This window comes from Neoarius graeffei, chromosome 8 (assembly GCF_027579695.1).
Source record: "Neoarius graeffei isolate fNeoGra1 chromosome 8, fNeoGra1.pri, whole genome shotgun sequence".
NCBI classification, from domain to species: Eukaryota; Metazoa; Chordata; class Actinopteri; order Siluriformes; family Ariidae; genus Neoarius; species Neoarius graeffei.
The window spans coordinates 86,590,316-86,608,006 of NC_083576.1; the positions used below are offsets into that span (position 1 = coordinate 86,590,316).

The 17,691-nt window shown below is 46.2% G+C and overlaps 1 protein-coding gene across 4 annotated transcripts in view; it reads left to right on the forward strand.

The window, feature by feature from the left end:
* Nucleotides 1-17,691, forward strand: part of cep290 (centrosomal protein 290) — a 123,420-nt gene that overhangs the window by 32,753 nt on the left and 72,976 nt on the right. For all 4 annotated transcript variants that reach the window (XM_060928419.1, XM_060928421.1, XM_060928420.1 and 1 more), the window contains exon 11: nucleotides 12,237-12,360. In XM_060928419.1, the coding sequence (XP_060784402.1) occupies nucleotides 12,237-12,360 (124 nt within the window). The remainder of the gene's footprint in view (nucleotides 1-12,236; nucleotides 12,361-17,691) is intronic.

Here is a 17,691-nt window from a genome sequence, read left to right on the forward strand (position 1 = left end):
GTGCGTAAGGGTCAAGGCCGGAAAACCGTACTGGGTGCCCGTGATCTTCGGGCCCTTAGACGGCACTGCATCACATACAGGCATGCTTCTGTATTGGAAATCACAAAATGGGCTCAGGAATATTTCCAGAGAACATTATCTGTGAACACAATTCACCGTGCCATCCGCCGTTGCCAGCTAAAACTCTATAGTTCAAAGAAGAAGCTGTACCTAAACATGATCCAGAAGCGCAGACGTCTTCTCTGGGCCAAGGCTCATTTAAAATGGACTGTGGCAAAGTGGAAAACTGTTCTGTGGTCAGACGAATCAAAATTTGAAGTTCTTTATGGAAATCAGGGACACCGTGTCATTCGGACTAAAGAGGAGAAGGACGACCCAAGTTGTTATCAGCGCTCAGTTCAGAAGCCTGCATCTCTGATGGTATGGGGTTGCATTAGTGCGTGTGGCATGGGCAGCTTACACATCTGGAAAGACACCATCAATGCTGAAAGGTATATCCAGATTCTAGAGCAACATATGCTCCCGTCCAGGCGACGTCTCTTTCAGGGAAGACCTTGCATTTTCCAACATGACAATGCCAAACCACATACTGCATCAATTACAGCATCATGGCTGCGTAGAAGAAGGGTCCGGGTACTGAACTGGCCAGCCTGCAGTCCAGATCTTTCACCCATAGAAAACATTTGGCGCATCATAAAACGGAAGATACGACAAAAAAGACCTAAAGGCCCGGTCACACAGCGCTTTACGGCTTTATCACGGCCAAAACCCGTCCAAAAGTGCTCTCCCGTGAAGCAGACGATGTTGTTCGTGTTGATGTCGAAGTTAAGACGTGTTACAGTCGATATACAGACGTGACAGGACGCAGGGGAAAATCGGAACGGCGTCGGACGCGGCAAAAAGTTTTGGACTGCTCAAAACTTTAGACCGCGGACAACCACGGCCGGCACACGTGGTAAAGACGTGCAACACAGGTGAAAAACACGTGATAATCAGTGTCCCGGCCGTTATTAAAACTTGGGGAGACGTGGTAAGACGCGAAAGTTTGGCGGTCTATCACGGGCAGAGCACGGTCATCGGACGGGTGTTACGCGTTGGTATCACGGGATATAGCGTGTGTTTAGCGGCTTATCACTGAGAAATGGATTTTTCCGCGTACATAGCACTGTCTAAGCCCGTTAAACGACGTCTCAAACAAGTTCTAAATTCGATTGATCACTGTCTAATCACTTCTGCATCACTTCTGATTTGCGGCATGTAAATACCGTAATTTTCTGAGACCTCGGCACTTGCAGTCTAGATGTCAAGGGGTGAACATGAACCCTCAACGCTGTGATGTCCTCATCTTAATGCTCCAGCACCAACAGAACCAACTGATACAGGCTCAACATATCCTACCGCTTTTATATGCGCAGCAAGCCGCTCTTCCAACGACGCTGAGCCGCGGTTACCCGTGATTTGGCAGTGCTGCAGCAGTGAAACAGCCGCCGACGGCCATACCCCGTACAAAGCACGGCAAAGCCAAAATTGACCAAAAATTACCACTTACGACCACGTCCACCAGATTTTTGTATCTTTTTGTACGTGATATAGACGCGGAGTGCTGTGTGACCGGGCCTTAAGACAGTTGAGCGACTAGAATCCTACATTAGACAAGACTGGGTTAACATTCCTATCCCTAAACTTGAGCAACTTGTCTCCTCAGTCCCCAGACGTTTACAGACTGTTGTAAAGAGAAAAGGGGATGTCTCACAGTGGGAAACATGGCCTTGTCCCAACTTTTTTGAGATGTGTTGTTGTCATGAAATTTAAAATCACCTAATTTTTCTCTTTAAATGATACATTTTCTCAGTTTAAACATTTGATATGTCATCTATGTTCTATTCTGAATAAAATATGGAATTTTGAAACTTCCACATCATTGCATTCCGTTTTTATTTACAATTTGTACTTTGTCCCAACTTTTTTGGAATCGGGGTTGTACCATATATACAGGAGAATATTTAACAGTTATTCCACAAACTCGAGTTATACATGAGCTGATGGCTGACGAGGCGCGTAGCACCGAGTTGTCTGTAATCCATGTACGGTGAGATTGAGTGGAATAACTTTTATTCGAGCCACATTCACTGGATTTTGAGAAACGGAGCATTTTTATTTCTATTTTTTGCAAATTCGCTAAATAAAAACTCCATACAAAATGTCCGACAAAATCATTTCTGCTTAGAATGTAAACAAACCAGTGAAATGACAGGAGCAATTTGTGAAAAATGCGATAATAATAATAATTCTTGAAAAATTAAAATAAAAAAGATACGTTCTTACCATCAAACACTTTCATTCCATATTTTCTTGCTTTTTTTATTTTTTGGGGGTTTTGTTTTCAAGTAGAGTTTTTATTTCTTCCTCGGTTGGTTCAGCGACACGTGCCGCCATTTTGTTTTTCTCTACTCACGGTATATGAGCCGATAGCCTCGTAGTCGAGTAGGCAATAAGAGTGCACGATTGCTCATATCCAGTGAATGTGGACAGAATAATATGATTCATACTAAAGAGACAAAATTCAAAAGCTTGACGACTTTTCGTTCATTTGGTTCGATAACATGCAATATTGTTAGCGTATCACACATTGGAGACGTAAAACTTCCGCACTAGCGAGCGACTGGGACAGTTTCCAAACAAACATGGCCGCCAGGTTTGCTTCGCTTTGCTAAATACGGAAGATTTTGAGAGAATTTTGAAAAAGAAAGACCCGTTGAACAACCAAAAGGAATGTGTATGTATAATAATAATGAGGGCCAAATTACTCAATTCTGATTGGTCAGTCAAGGAGTGTCAAGGACCAGACAGGAGAGGAGATCAAATGCACTCAAACCACAGTTTAATAATAACAGGGGAAAAGGGAGTTGGGAGAATGTGTGTGTGAGAAGTTCAGTGGCAGGAGGACTGAGAGGCAGGGATGGCTGGTGGGAGTGTGGTGGTGACGTCTGAGGTCTCCCATCCAAGTACTGACTGGGCCCGACCCTGCTTAGCTTCTGAGATCAGACGGGATCAGGCGTTGTCGGAGAGGTGTGGCTGTAGGCTGACAACACTTGGGGTTTCAGGCAGTCTCCCAGCAGTAGTCCCTCAGCAAGCTGGAGATCAGGCAAAGGTACAGGAGAGGCAGGCAAGAGGCAGAGTCGACAGGACAGAAGGCAGATCAGGTTACCGGGGCTGGAGAGCAGACAGAGTCAGACGGAACAGGATATCGTCAGGAGTCAGAGTAGTAGGAACACAGAGCAGGTTATCATGCTGGAAGTTGCAGACGATCTGACACTGAGGTTAGGGAGAACTGCAGCTTAAATACACACAGGGGGGAAGCAGGTGATCGGCAACAGCCAATGACAGTCACTGAAAGTTAATAAGAGGAAGTGAGAGCGGGCGCGGCCGGTAATGCTGAGTAGAGATGTACCTGAAGAGAGAAGCCCACAGGTAGGACCATGACAGAACCCCCCCTCAAGGGACGGCTCCAGAAGTCCCTAGCCACAGATCCACCAAGACGGGCGGGAGGAGGGGGAATACCGGTGGAGGGTCAGAATTCCTCTGACCGGTCAGTGTCCAAGGCCTCAGGATCTGGTTCAGAATCAGACTTGGGGACAGTAGCGGTTGGCGCATCGTCATTCCGACAAGGACCCCTTGGTCGACCCCTCCGGTTGGCCGGCTGGTCCGGATGCAGGCGATGAAAGGTGCTGATGAGGGTACGGTCTAAAATTCTCCCAGCAGGAACCCACATCCTCTCCTCAGGACCATAGCCCTCCCAATCCACCAGGTATTGGAGGCCCCTGCCCCTGCGCTGTGACTTCAGCAGTCGCCGGACGGAGTAGACCGGGCCACCATCGATGAGACGAGGAGGAGGAGGAGAAGGTGCAGCTGGGACCAGCGGGCTCTCGTGCACTGGCTTAATCTTTGAGACGTGGAAGGTGGGGTGCACTCTCATAGACTTGGGCAGTCGGAGCCGGACAGCAGACTGGCTGATTATCCTCTGGATCGGAAATAGTCCGACGAACCGAGGTGCCAGCTTACGAGACTCCACCTGGAGGGGCAGGTCCTTGGCTGACAACCACACCTTCTGGCCCACCCGGTAGGTGGGCGCAGGCATCCTCTGCCGGTTGGCTCCAATGGAGTAGCTGGTGACTGACTTGAGGAGTGCAGCGCGGGCTTGAGACCAGGTGCGGCGGCATCGGCGTGCATAGGTGAAGGCAGACGGGCAGGTGACCTCTCCCTCCTGGCTGGGGAACAGGGGTGGTTGGTAGCCATACACGCAGTGGAATGGGGACAGTCCAGTGGCTGAGCTGGTGAGGGAGTTGTGAGAGTATTCCACCCACAGCAGGTGTTCACACCAGGCCCTAAGGTTGCGTGACGCCATGCACCGAAGTGCCTTCTCCAACTCCTGGTTAGTCCGCTCAGACTGGCCGTTGGACTGGGGTCGGAATCCGGAGGTGAGGCTGGCGGTGGCCCCGAGCAGGTGACAGAATTCCTTCCAGAAAGAGGAGGTGAATTGCGGCCCCCGGTCCGAAACGATGTCCCTGGGCAGCCCATGGATGCGGAAGACCTGCTGCAGGACGATCTGGGCGGTCTCTTTGGCCGACAGTAGTTTTGGGAGGGGAACAAAGTGTGCCATCTTGCTAAAATGGTCCACGATGGTGAGTATGACAGTCATCCCGTTAGAAGGGGGTAGACCCGTAACAAAATCCAGGGAAATGTGGGACCAGGGTCGCATAGGCACGGGCAGAGGCTGGAGCAAACCGGCAGGAGGCCGGCTTGAGGATTTATTCTGATTACAGGTAGGGCAGGCTCGGACGAAGTCTCGCACATCCCTGCTCATAGACGGCCACCAGAACCGTTGGGCGAGCAGGTGGTAGGTGCGAGTGGAACCAGGGTGGCAGGCTAGACGGGAGTCGTGTCCCCATTGTATAACCTGGGATCGCAGGTCTTCAGGAACAAAGAGGCGACTTGCAGGGCATGCACTGGGGCTGGGTTGGTCACGGAGGACTTCCCGCACTCGTTCTTCGATGTCCCAGCTCAGAGCAGCAACGATACAGGGGTCAGGTAAGATGGGAGCCGGATCCTTGGAGGAAGCATCATCCTTGTGGAACTGGCGGGAGAGTGCGTCAGGCTTGGTGTTGTGAGATCCGGGCCGGTATGAAAGGGTGAAATTGAATCGGGTGAAAAAGAGAGCCCAGCGGGCCTGTCTGGGGTTGAATCGTTTGGCGGTGCGGATGTATTCTAGATTCTTATGGTCTGTCCAGACCAGGAATGGGACTACGCACCCCTCCAGCCGGTGACGCCATTCCTCCAGGGCGAGCTTGACCGCCAGCAGTTCCCTGTTGCCTATGTCGTAATTGCGTTCGGCCGGCGGGAGAAGAACGCACAGGGGTGGAGTTTGTCATCTGCTGACCTCTGTGAGAGCACTGCCCCAACTCCCACATACGAGGCGTCCACCTCAACGATGAATTGCCGCTCCGCATCTGGCATCTGGAGGACGGGAGCAGTGGTGAACCGAGCCTTGAGGGTGGCAAAGGCTTCATTGGCAGCCGGAGTCCAGGTGAAGGGCTGTTTGGTGCTGGTCAAGGCGGTGAGGGGTGACGCAACGGCGCTGTAATTACAAATGAATTTCCTGTAGAAATTAGCGAAGCCCAGGAACTGCTGAAGCTTCTTCCTGCTCTCTGGTACTGGCCATGAAGTCACTGCTGAGATTTTGGCAGGGTCCATCTGGATGCTCCCCTCTGCCACGATGTACCCCAGGAACACCACAGACTTGGCGTGAAACTCACACTTCTCTGCCTTGACGAAGAGGGAGTTTTCAAGGAGACGACGGAGCACTTGCTGGACATGCTGGGTGTGTTCGGACAGGGTTTTTGAGAAGATCAGGATGTCGTCGAGGAAAACGAACACGAACTTGTTCAACATATCTCGCAGGACATCATTCACCAGAGCCTGGAATACTGCTGGCGCGTTGGTAAGGCCAAATGGCATCACCCGGTATTCATAGTGACCGGTGGGGGCGTTGAACACGGTCTTCCACTCGTCTCCCTCCCTTATCCGAACCAGGTGGTAGGCATTCCGGAGGTCGAGTTTGGTGAAGATCGTGGCTCCCTGGAGCAGCTCGAAGGCGGAGGTAAGCAGTGGGAGAGGGTATCGGTTCTTGACGGTGATGTCGTTGAGACCCCTGTAATCGATGCAGGGGTGGAGGGATCCATCCTTCTTTCCCACGAAGAAGAACCCAGCGCCGGCGGGAGAAGAGGATGGACGGATGAGGCCAGCAGCCAGAGAGTCACTGATGTAGGCCTCCATCGCCTTCCTTTCCGGGGCGGACAGAGAGTAGAGACGACCCTTGGGTGGTGCAGTGCCTGGGAGGAGATCAATGGCGCAGTCGTAGGGCTGGTGAGGAGGCAAGGAAGTGGCCTTGGCTTTGCTGAATACCTCCCGAAGGCTGTGATAACACACTGGGACATTAGTGAGGTCGGGGGCAGAGCTGGCAGGTGGAGTATGAGGGGTTAGAGTGGAGGCTCGTAAGCAGGTCCGGTGGCAGTCCTTGCCCCATTCTCTTATCGCTCCAGTGGCCCAGTTGAGGTGAGGACTGTGCTGGCGGAGCCATGGATAGCCCAGGATGAGAGGTTGGCCGGGGGAACGGAGCAGGTGAAACTGGATGGTTTCGTGGTGGTTGCCTGACAGTCATCGGGACAGGGGTGGTGAGGCGGGTGACAGTGCCAAGGAGATGGCCATCCAGCGCCCTGGCTGGAACGGGAGAGGATAAGCGATGGCTTTGCAGACCCAACTGGCGCGCAAGCTCTGTGTCCATGATGTTAGCCTCGGCGCCAGAGTCAACCAGAGCGGCCAGGGTGTGGGTGGAATCCAACAGACGAAGGCAAACTTGGAGCATAGGTTTCTGGCTGGTGGAGGATTGGATGATCATTGAGCTCAGCCGGGCCCCTCCTATGTCTGGTGAGCCCGGGCTTCTCCGTGCGCTGATGACTGACTGAGTCTGGCGGGCCCTCTCTCGTCGACTGGTCTGGACCCGGCGGTCAATGCGGACGGCCAGGGCGATGGCCTCATCGAGTGTCGACGGTTGTTCATACGAGACCAATTCGTCCTTCATGTAGTCGGCCAGGCTGTGCAGAAAGGCGTCCACCAGTGCCTGCATGTTCCACTTGCTGCACTGGGCCAAGGTCCGGAAATCGATCGAGTAGTCAGCCACTGTTCGTCTGCCTTGACGAATACTCATCAGTCCTCCGGATGCTTCTACCGCCGACGAGCCCAGGTCGAAGACCTTAATCATCTCCGCTGCAAACAGGGAGAAGGAGGCACATGCCGGTGTCCGGCGTTCATACTCAGCAGTCCCCCACAGGCGGGCGCGGCCAGTCAGACGAGTGATGACGAAGGCCACCTTCGCTGCCTCCGACGCGAAGGTTCTGGGCTGCAGGTCGAACATCAACCGGCAGCTGGTCAGGAAAGCACGGACTTGTGAGGGGTCACTGTCAAAATGCTCCGGACTACCGACCTTGGGTTCCGGGGCATCGAGTGCAGCAGGAGCACCTCCCGGAGCTGGCCAGTCAGCGGCGGGTATGACAGGGGCTGATGCAACGAGGGGCGGCGATGGTTGACTCGGAGGAGCAGGGGGTGCTAGGGCGGTGAGCAGCTGGAGTGCTTGGTCCAGTTGTTGTTGCTGCTGATGATGACCAAGCTGGATCAGGGCTGCAACGTCGGCAGACATCCGACTGACATCTCCTTCGGTGCGCTGCAGCCGGTCTAGGGCAGAGGGTTCGGGCACTGACTCCATGTCTTGGTCAGATCGTTCTGTCAAGGACCAGACAGGAGAGGAGATCAAATGCACTCAAACCACAGTTTAATAATAACAGGGGAAAAGGGAGTTGGGAGAATGTGTGTGTGAGAAGTTCAGTGGCAGGAGGACTGAGAGGCAGGGATGGCTGGTGGGAGTGTGGTGGTGACGTCTGAGGTCTCCCATCCAAGTACTGACCGGGCCCGACCTTGCTTAGCTTCTGAGATCAGACGGGATCAGGCGTTGTCAGAGAGGTGTGGTTGTAGGCTGACAACACTTGGGGTTTCAGGCAGTCTCCCAGCAGTAGTCCCTCAGCAAGCTGGAGATCAGGCAAAGGTACAGGAGAGGCAGGCAAAAGGCAGAGTCGACAGGACAGAAGGCAGATCAGGTTACCGGGGCTGGAGAGCAGACAGAGTCAGACGGAACAGGATATCGTCAGGAGTCAGAGTAGTAGGAACACAGAGCAGGTTATCACACTGGAAGTTGCAGACGATCTGACACTGAGGCTAGGGAGAACTGCAGCTTAAATACACACAGGGGGAAGCAGGTGATCGGCAACAGCCAATGACAGTCACTGAAAGTTAATAAGAGGAAGTGAGAGCGGGCGCGGCCGGTAATGCTGAGTAGAGATGTACCTGAAGAGAGAAGCCCACAGGTAGGACCATGACAAGGAGGGCTTTTTTCCTTAACACGTGGCCGTATTTCTGAAATGCTATTGGCTAGTTCGTTGCTTGGTTACGGTTACAAAAATCTGCAAATTTTGTCAACAAAATGGCCAACTCTGCTGACTCAGCAATGCCTCGTTTCGCTATATTTGACGAAGAAATAAACCAATTGAAAGCTGCAAGCGAAAATGAAAATACCAAAAAAAGTATGAATTTTTGGCTTTCCGTGTTTAAGAAACGAGCCGCAGAAAGATAAACAAACGACTCTCTAGTGGCGTATGAATGCTGCGAGTTAGACAAGGTGCGATCGCAGTTTTTTGTGTCATGATGAAAGACGCTTTAGAAACTGATTCAAACGTGCAAGATTGGTTCAGAAAACGTGAATGACAAATGTTGTGAACTTGAATGGCTTCCGAAGTATGAATTTGGCCCTCTATATTATAAACAAGTAATCGTATGGTTCCTCGTAAAATTAAGGATCAATTTCACTCGTGATTTCGAAGTTTTTCAAAACTTCGAAATCACTCGTGAAATTAATCCTTAATTTTACTCGCCCCCATACGATTACCTATAATAATAATAATGTCTGGCTTTTTTTCATGGTATATCAGATATATTCCATTCAGCTACTCGTCTTCAACTCGTTCACCATCACGCTAGCTGAATGGAATATAGCTGATAGACCACGAGAAAAAGCCAGACAATATTATTTGAATACACAGTCTATATGTGATATTACAATATCCAGAGACGTTTATTGTGGATTATATTGTATAATCAGACCTGACGAGGGTTCCACATTTTCCACAGAGGCTCTGCAAAAACTATCCGCATGCACTTGTACAGGTTATCACCAAAAAAATATGAAAAGAGCAGTCTTTTTTTCACAATCAAATGAGATTTGATTCATTTGGAATGATTTGCGTATGTATTGTGAATTCTCGGACATCTGTATCTTAACTGACATGTCTGGAAGCCCCGCCCCTTCTCTCTTATCTCGCGCGGAGATTCTTGTACCGGTTTCGCTAAATGGCGAACGTCTTAAGTTCATTCATGTGAAATACAGTCTTTGAGCACGCGATATGTTCAGTGTTTATTAGGGATGTGACTGAACAAAGATTTTGCCCTAAAATGTTTAAGGCCGAATCCCATTTCACCCCTTGGACCAACCCCTTGGCCCTTCCCCTCCATTTTGCGCGTTCACGTGAAGGGGTAGGGGTATCCCAATCCCAGTTAACGCGGAGGGGTAGGGGAAGGGGTAGGGCTTCTGTACCCCTCCAAACGGAGATTTTCCTGGAGCTGACTCCGAACGAAGGGGTTTGAGTGATTTCCCACAATGCCATGCGGATTTCAGCGAGATTTCATGCGGATTTCAGAAAGATGGCGGTTCCCGCGGCGAAAGATTGTCATAAATGTATTTTCTCCATTATTTGCGTGTTTTAAGTTGTTATCCAGAGGAAACACGCCGCTTGATTCGCTTTCGAGCTGAGAATGAGCAGCGATTTCTGAAATCCAAGCTGCTGCTAAAAAGCTTTGGGAGTGAGTATTGTTTTCGGTTGCTTGACTGCGTACGTTTTGTTCTGTTATTCTCGCTTTTATTGTTTACATGAGTGTTCTGACACCTCATTCTTTCGGATGTGGTGCACGAAGCGCCAAAGATATCCCATTCAGTGGTGTTAGTTAACAAATCACACCCTGCCAGCAGAGATTTCTGCCTCTGGCTCTGACTGTAGCGGCTGGTCGCAGCCAATGACGCATTTGGTCGCGTTTTGCTAACGTAAACGCTGACGGAGGTACGCGATGACGTATGCGATCGTTGAAGGGCTATCCCAATACGTAAGGGTTGAATTTCAAGCCCTATCCCTTGTAGCTCAGTTTCAAGGGGAAGGGCCAAGGGGAAGGAGGAGGGGAAGGGGTAGGGGTAGAAATTAGAATTGGGATTGGGCCTTAAACTGCTCTTCGGTTTTAGGCATGAAACACAAAAGTCATCCATCTTTTTTTGTTGTTTTTGTTTCCTTCATTTTTTCCGACATCGTTTCACACTTTTTATTCTTTTCCTTTGTGGCTTGATACTTACGTGACGCAGATCGTTTATGAACTGTGTGCTGTAAGTACCTTTATTTTTACTGGACCATCTTGAGTTTTCCTTTATCACTTCTTTCCCATTAGCTTTATTTTTTTTTATTAAATTACACACCCCTCCTTGACTGTGTTTTTCCATTGATATGCACTTTGCAGATCAGTTATAAGGGGCGGTGATGTGAAAAAAGTAGTTGCAAAAAAAAAAGTTGAGCTTATGATCGCTCAGAAGGTGTTGGTTAATCTTCTCGAACAGCAGCTCTGTTAGACAAGTATTGCATTTTTTTCGAATACATTATTGTTTCCTTAGCAGCAACTCATTCACAGGGACTTCTACAGCACACCTGCTCCACACGAATTACCATCATCGATATGGTGATGTTTTCTCGAAGGAGATGTTTATTTAGCATTAACAGAAGGAGCGTTAAATTAATGTTACTCAGTGCTGTAGTCGAGTCACTAAACCTCGAGTCCGAGTCCAGTCTTGAGTCCCCAGTGTTCAAATCCAAGTCATTAAAGAAAATTTTGAGTCAAGTCCACGATTGATCCGAGTCAAGTCCGAGTCCAAGACTCCAATCGCACCATGTGGCGGTGTCTGTTTCAGCACCATTAACATGAGTTTGTTCCTGAACATGGCGTATGAACAGGTGAATGTGCTTCTCTTTATCAGGGAGTGTGAAGTATTCTGTCAGAGACGGCTGGGAGACGGATGGAAGTGCAGAAGGTGTGTTTATTAATACAAGTGAAGACTAAACAATCCAGAACGGCAGGCAAAATCATAAAACAGGCGATCGTAGACTCGGCAGAATCAAAGACGAGAAACAGGAAATCAGGTATCAGGAAGCCAAACAAGGAAATAAGGCTCGGTAATGTGTCAGGAACGCAACTCAATACTTCGCAAAGTAAGTGTGTTTTTACAGTTTTTATATCGGCGTGCTGATCGCGCCTTAATCCTGTGCAGGTGCGAGTCGTTTACGGCACAGTATGAGAGTCCGCTTCGCCCGAGAGTCTATCTGATGCATGCGCTGAAGCGCAGGTGTGACACTCTCTTGTACAAAATTAATGTAGATATAAATATCGTATGCCAAATTATTATGGCAAGTTACAAAAAATAAAGAAAAATCCGAGTCCTCATCTCCAGTTTCTGAGTCCGAATGCAGTTACTGCACGAGTCCGAGTCATCAGTGCTCAAGTCCAAGTCGAGTCACAAGTCCTTAAAGTTAGGGCACGAGTCGGACTCGAGTACGACAAGCCTGATGTTACTGTAAACGGATAAAAATGTAATGCATTGTTTTCTAAGTTTTAAGGTATGTTAGAAAACTGTGGTGTAAGACGAATTAACACTTCCCAATTTGCTGTTATAAGAAAATAATCAAATTTCATCACTCCACCTTGGCGTTGATTATTTTCCTATAACAGCACAACCCCGAGTTTATTGTTCCCTACCTAACAATACCAATTGTCATGATGTTTGTTTGTGGTTCAGTATTAGTAATAAAATGGTGCCTTAGTTATTACAACGCCATTTTTATCACTGATCTGTAAAGTGCGATTCTTTTTTTTTTTTTGTCTTTTTCTGTAATTTAGAATTTATAATCTTGTTTTTGAGTTGTATTGAGTGTGTTGAAGATATGAATATATATGTGTGTGTGTGTGTGTTTTGCTATTTAAAGGCGGTGCAAGAGAGGGACCAGCAGATCAAGCTGCTGTCTGAGCGAGTGGAGCAGTACACGGGTGAAATGGAGATGAACGCCTCACTCATCGAGGAGCTCAAGAAGCCACTTAAAAAGGATAAAGGTGTAACATCACACAACTTTTTCCTCGTCATTGCTATTCGTTTACCGTTATTGGGAACTCGGTGACTCATCTCGGGGTTCTTTTATAGTGGTGGTTCAAAAAAGAAGCATAGCATGACATGTCAAATGTTTTGGAAAAAGTTATTTATTTATTTATTTTTAAATTAAGCGAGACGGACTTTCGATTTCATAAAATCAGTGAAATTTAGTTCGGTCTGAAATGTGGTCATTGTGATATGTTTATTTCTGTAATATCTCACAAAATATCAGTCCATTCTGTTCTGTGGCTGGGAAGTTATTTAATTTGAGGGGATTAAAGCAAATAATGCGCATGAAATCGCTCGCTTCGCGCAGTCAAGCAGACAGAGGAAGTCCGTGTGTGCGCATGCACAGGTTTACTTTGACTGTGCATCATTCTGTCGCTAAACGAACAGCTGATCACACCGAGGTGCTCGCTGACCGCCGATATTTATTAGTTTGGTCCTGCGTTTCCTTTCCTTCGTATATAACATAATGACTTTTCTTCTCGCTTTCTTTCCGTTACTGTAGTCGGTCTTTCACGTTTCATTCGCACACTCACGTCCTCCATTTTTCTCTCCTGTTTCAAATTTGTATCCCACAATGCCTTGCGCGAACGGGGAAAGCCCACCACGTGACGTGATGCATGACGTAGTATCTTGTATTGGGTCATGGTGAAGCAGGAAAAAATAGCTGAGAATTTAGGGCCACGTGAAGATAAATTCATTAATTGTTCTATTAAAAAAAACAAATAAAATTGGAAGCCTGTGATTCGAATTCAGGAGCTTTCGGTCACTAAACAACAATAACTGGGTGTCGGGAAAATTCTTTTTATGACCTACACTTAAAAAATCTGAAAGGCAGTCTAGCTTTAACCTTTCTTAGACAGATGGTTCACACAGGTCCTTAACGAGCCTGTCTGAAAACTGATGCTGAGATTTTCATGTCTGTAATGTAATACTCGAGGCCTGTAAGCCAAAGACAAGCTGCTGTCTTGTAGAGACGTCACGATGCATCGCAATGCGAAAAGCTTGATTGTGGTATTGTGACTCAGCACTTTAAATCAGGATTCAAGTAATTATGAATCTAATGCAGTTGCACTGTATGAAAATCAGAGCTCCCAGTCTGTACAACCCATTTAGTCTAAATATAATAAGCAAGCACTGGGCTCGATGCCTCAGGAATACAACAACAGACACGCATTATATGTTGTTATATAGTAGTGCTTGAAAGTTTGTGAACCCTTTAGAATTTTCTATATTTCTGCATAAATATGACCTAAAACATCATCAGATTTTCACACAAGTCCTAAAAGTAGATAAAGAGAACCCAGTTAAACAAATGAGACAAAAATATTATACTTGGTCATTTATTTATTGAGGAAAATGATCCGATATTACATATCTGTGAGTGGCAAAAGTATGTGAACCTCTAGGATTAGCAGTTAATTTGAAGGTGAAATTAGAGTCAGGTGTTTTCAATCAATAGGATGACAATCAGGTGTGAGTGGGCACCCTGTTTTATTTAAAGAATAAGGATCTATCAAAGTCTGATCTTCACAACACGTTTGTGGAAGTGTATCATGGCACGAACAAAGGAGATTCCTGAGGACCTCAGAAAAAGCATTGTTGATGCTCATCAGGCTGGAAAAGGTTCCAAAACCATCTCTAAAGAGTTTGGACTCCACCAATCCACAGTCAGACAGATTGTGTACAAATTGAGGAAATTCAAGACAATTGTTACCCTCCCCAGGAGTGGTCGACCAACAAAGTTCACTCCAAGAGCGAGGTGTGTAATAGTTGGTGAGGTCACAAAGGACCCCAGGGTAACTTCTAAGCAACTGAAGGCCTCTCTCACATTGGCTAATGTTATTGTTCATGAGTCCACCATCAGGAGAACACTGAACAACAATGGTGTGCATGGCAGGGTTGCAAGGAGAAAGCCACTGCTCTCCAAAAAGAACATTGCTGCTCATCTGCAGTTTGCTAAAGATCACGTGGACAAGCCAGAAGGCTATTGGAAAAATGTTTTGTGGACGGATGAGACCAAAATAGAAATTTTTGGTTTAAATGAGAAGCATTATGTTTGGAGAAAGGAAAACACTGCATTCCAGCAAAAGAACCTATCCCATCTGTGAAACTTGGTGGTGGTAGTATCATGGTTTGGTTCTGTTTTGCTGCATCTGGGCCAGGACGGCTTGCCATCATTGATGGAACAATGAATTCTGAATTATATCAGCAAATTCTAAAGGAAAATGTCAGGACATCTGTCCATGAACTGAATCTCAAGAGAAGGTGGGTCATGCAGCAAGACAATGACCCTAAGCACACAAGTCGTTCTACCAAGGAATGGTTAAAGAAGAATAAAGTTAATGTTTTGGAATGGCCAAGTCAAAGTCCTGACCTTGATCCAATCAAAATGTTGTGGAAGGACCTGAAGCGAACAGTTCATGTGAGGAAACCCACCAACATCCCAAAGTTGAAGCTGTTCTGTACGGAGGAATGGGCTAAAATTCCTCTAAGGACTGATCAACAGTGACCAGAAATGTCTAGTTGCAGTTATTGCTGCACAAGGGGGTCACACCAGATACTGAAAGCAAAGGTTCACATACTTTTGCCACTCACAGATATGTAATATTGGATCATTTTCCTCAATAAATAAATGACCAAGGATAATATTTTTGTCTCATTTGTTTAACTGGGTTCTCTTTATCTACTTTTAGGACTTGTGTGAAAATCTGATGATGTTTTAGGTCATATTTATGCAGAAATATAGAAAATTCTAAAGGGTTCACAAACTTTCAAGCACCACTGTATGTTATATGCTTACATAACCCTTTTATTATACCAGCTAAACGGAGCTCTTCAGTAGCTTTTAAACAACGCCAGCCCTCTGTGATCTCTGTGATCTGCACTGCGTAAGAAGGAGGTTGTGGAAGACGGTCATTTTAGCCGACTTTGGAGCTCTAGTTCCAGTTAAAATTATGCCTCAGGGGCTTCTACAGAGCTCATGTTTCAATCCTTGGGTCTTTTGTTTTTTATTTACTTATACTTTCTGGTATTTATTTTTGACAAGCTGAATCTGTTGTACATTTCTGTTCACAATATTTAAGTTATTCCACGAAATCGAGTCGTACATGAGCTGATAGCCAACGAGGCATGTAGCACCGAGTTGGCTATAATCCATGTCTGACAAAATTGATTGAGTGGAATAACTGTTTTATTCTATCCACATTCACTGGATTTTGAGAAACGGAGCATTTTTATTTTTTGCAAATTCGATAAAAAAAAACTTTATACAAAACGTCCGACAAAATCATTTCTGCTTAGAATGTAAACAAACTGGCGAAATGACAGGAGCAGTTTGTGAAAAATGTGATTAATAATAATAATTCTTGAACAATAAAAAAAGATATGTTCTTACCATCAAATACTTTTATTCCATATTTTGTTCCTTTGTGTTTTTGGCGGTTTTGTTTTTCGAGTAGAGTTTTTCTTTCGTCCTTGGTTGGTTCAGCAACATGCGCTGCCATTTTGTTTTTCTCTACTCACGGTATATGAGCTGATCACCTAGTCGTAGAGTAGCCAATCAGAGCGCTCGATTGCTCATATCCAGTGTAGGGATCGACCGATATGTTTTTTTCAGGGCCGATACCGATTATTATGGAATTGGGATGCCGATAACCGATATGTGCAACCGATAAATGTAAACATTATAATTCACATGAAATTAAACATAGCACACACTGACACAGACCTTCATATCCATGAAATGTATGTTTAATTGTAAAATTGAACATGAAATTTTGTGCAGGGAGATGCCAGCAGCATTTGTACAATAAAGTCAAACAGTTAGAATAAAATGAGAAATAAAATAATAATAAAATAAATATTCACGAATAAAAAAATAAATCACTCCCTACTATATTACAGCTCACCATTTTCAGTGGAAAATAAATGAAAATACACTCTGGGTTCTTTTACACTAAGAACTAAGTAAGACTTACCAACTTCAAGTAGTTTTTAAATAACAAATCAAGTGTAGGGAGCTGCCTGCAGCATTTTTTAAAAAGTAAAATCAAACATAAAGTCGGCTATCACTCCCTATTATGTAACAACTTCACAAGTAACCATCTACATTCTAATGCTTTTAATGCCCAAGCCTAATATTCCCAATTTAGGAGGATTATATTGTAGTGAAGGAAGCATTACATGTAGTTTCAGCGAGACTAGTTGGTTGTAGGCTAATTCAAGTGCTTCCTTCCGTAAGCTAAGTTTGCCTGGCTACACAGATGCAAATGGACAATTTTAACGAGTAGTAGATGAAGAATGTAAACATTTAATGATGTTGTGCTTTTGCAACTTGTGTGTTTGTGACTTATTGCGGCAAAAGCAGCATGTCCTTACCATGAAGTGGGATCTGCTTCTGCCCGAGTGCCCGTACGGCCGCCTTGAAACAGTTCACAGCGTTTAGCTACGCGTATTGATTGGCTATATCTCTTGTGCCAAACAAATCAGATGTTGCGGTGGGCGGGACCGTGTTCTTGAACTCAGAGAGGCGAGTGCAGGAAAGGATGTGCAGTGACAGTCGCGTTAGGAACGAAATGGCTGTAAAAAGGCATATCGGTGGAAATTATGGCCGATACCGATAACCCTAAAAATGCAGAATATCGGCCCGATATATCAGCCAGGCCAATTATCGGTCGACCCCTAATCCAGTGAATGTAGATAGAATAATACATGTTATATGCTGACATAAACCCTATTATACCAACTAAACAGAGCTGTTCAGTAGCTTTTAAACGACACCAGCCCTCCATCTCTGCGATCTACACTGCATAAAAAGGAGGTTGTGGAAGACGGTCGTTTTAGCCGACTTTGGAGCTCTATTTCCAGTTAAGATTGTGCCTCAGGCGCTTCTACAGAGCTCATTATGTTTCAATCCCTGGGTCTTTTGTTTTTTATTTAGTTAGACTTTCTGGTCTTTACTTTTATGACAGGCTGAACCTGTAGTACATTTCTGTTCACAATAATTAGTCTTATACAGACAAAAATGCACATTGTTTTGCATCGTTTATGACTCGCCTATAAGTGCCATCTTTTCAGTCATAATTTTTCTTCCTTCAGATTTTGTTCAAAGTATTTTTGAATCAAATTGAATTGTGACGCCAGTATCGTGAATCAGATCGTGATGAGAGTGGACTGTTACACCCTTATTACTGTACGACTACTCAGAATTTTCACATTAGACCAGTAATATCTAGAATTTGCAGCAGGCCCGATTTCGCACATTCTGTCCATGCTGCTGTACATGC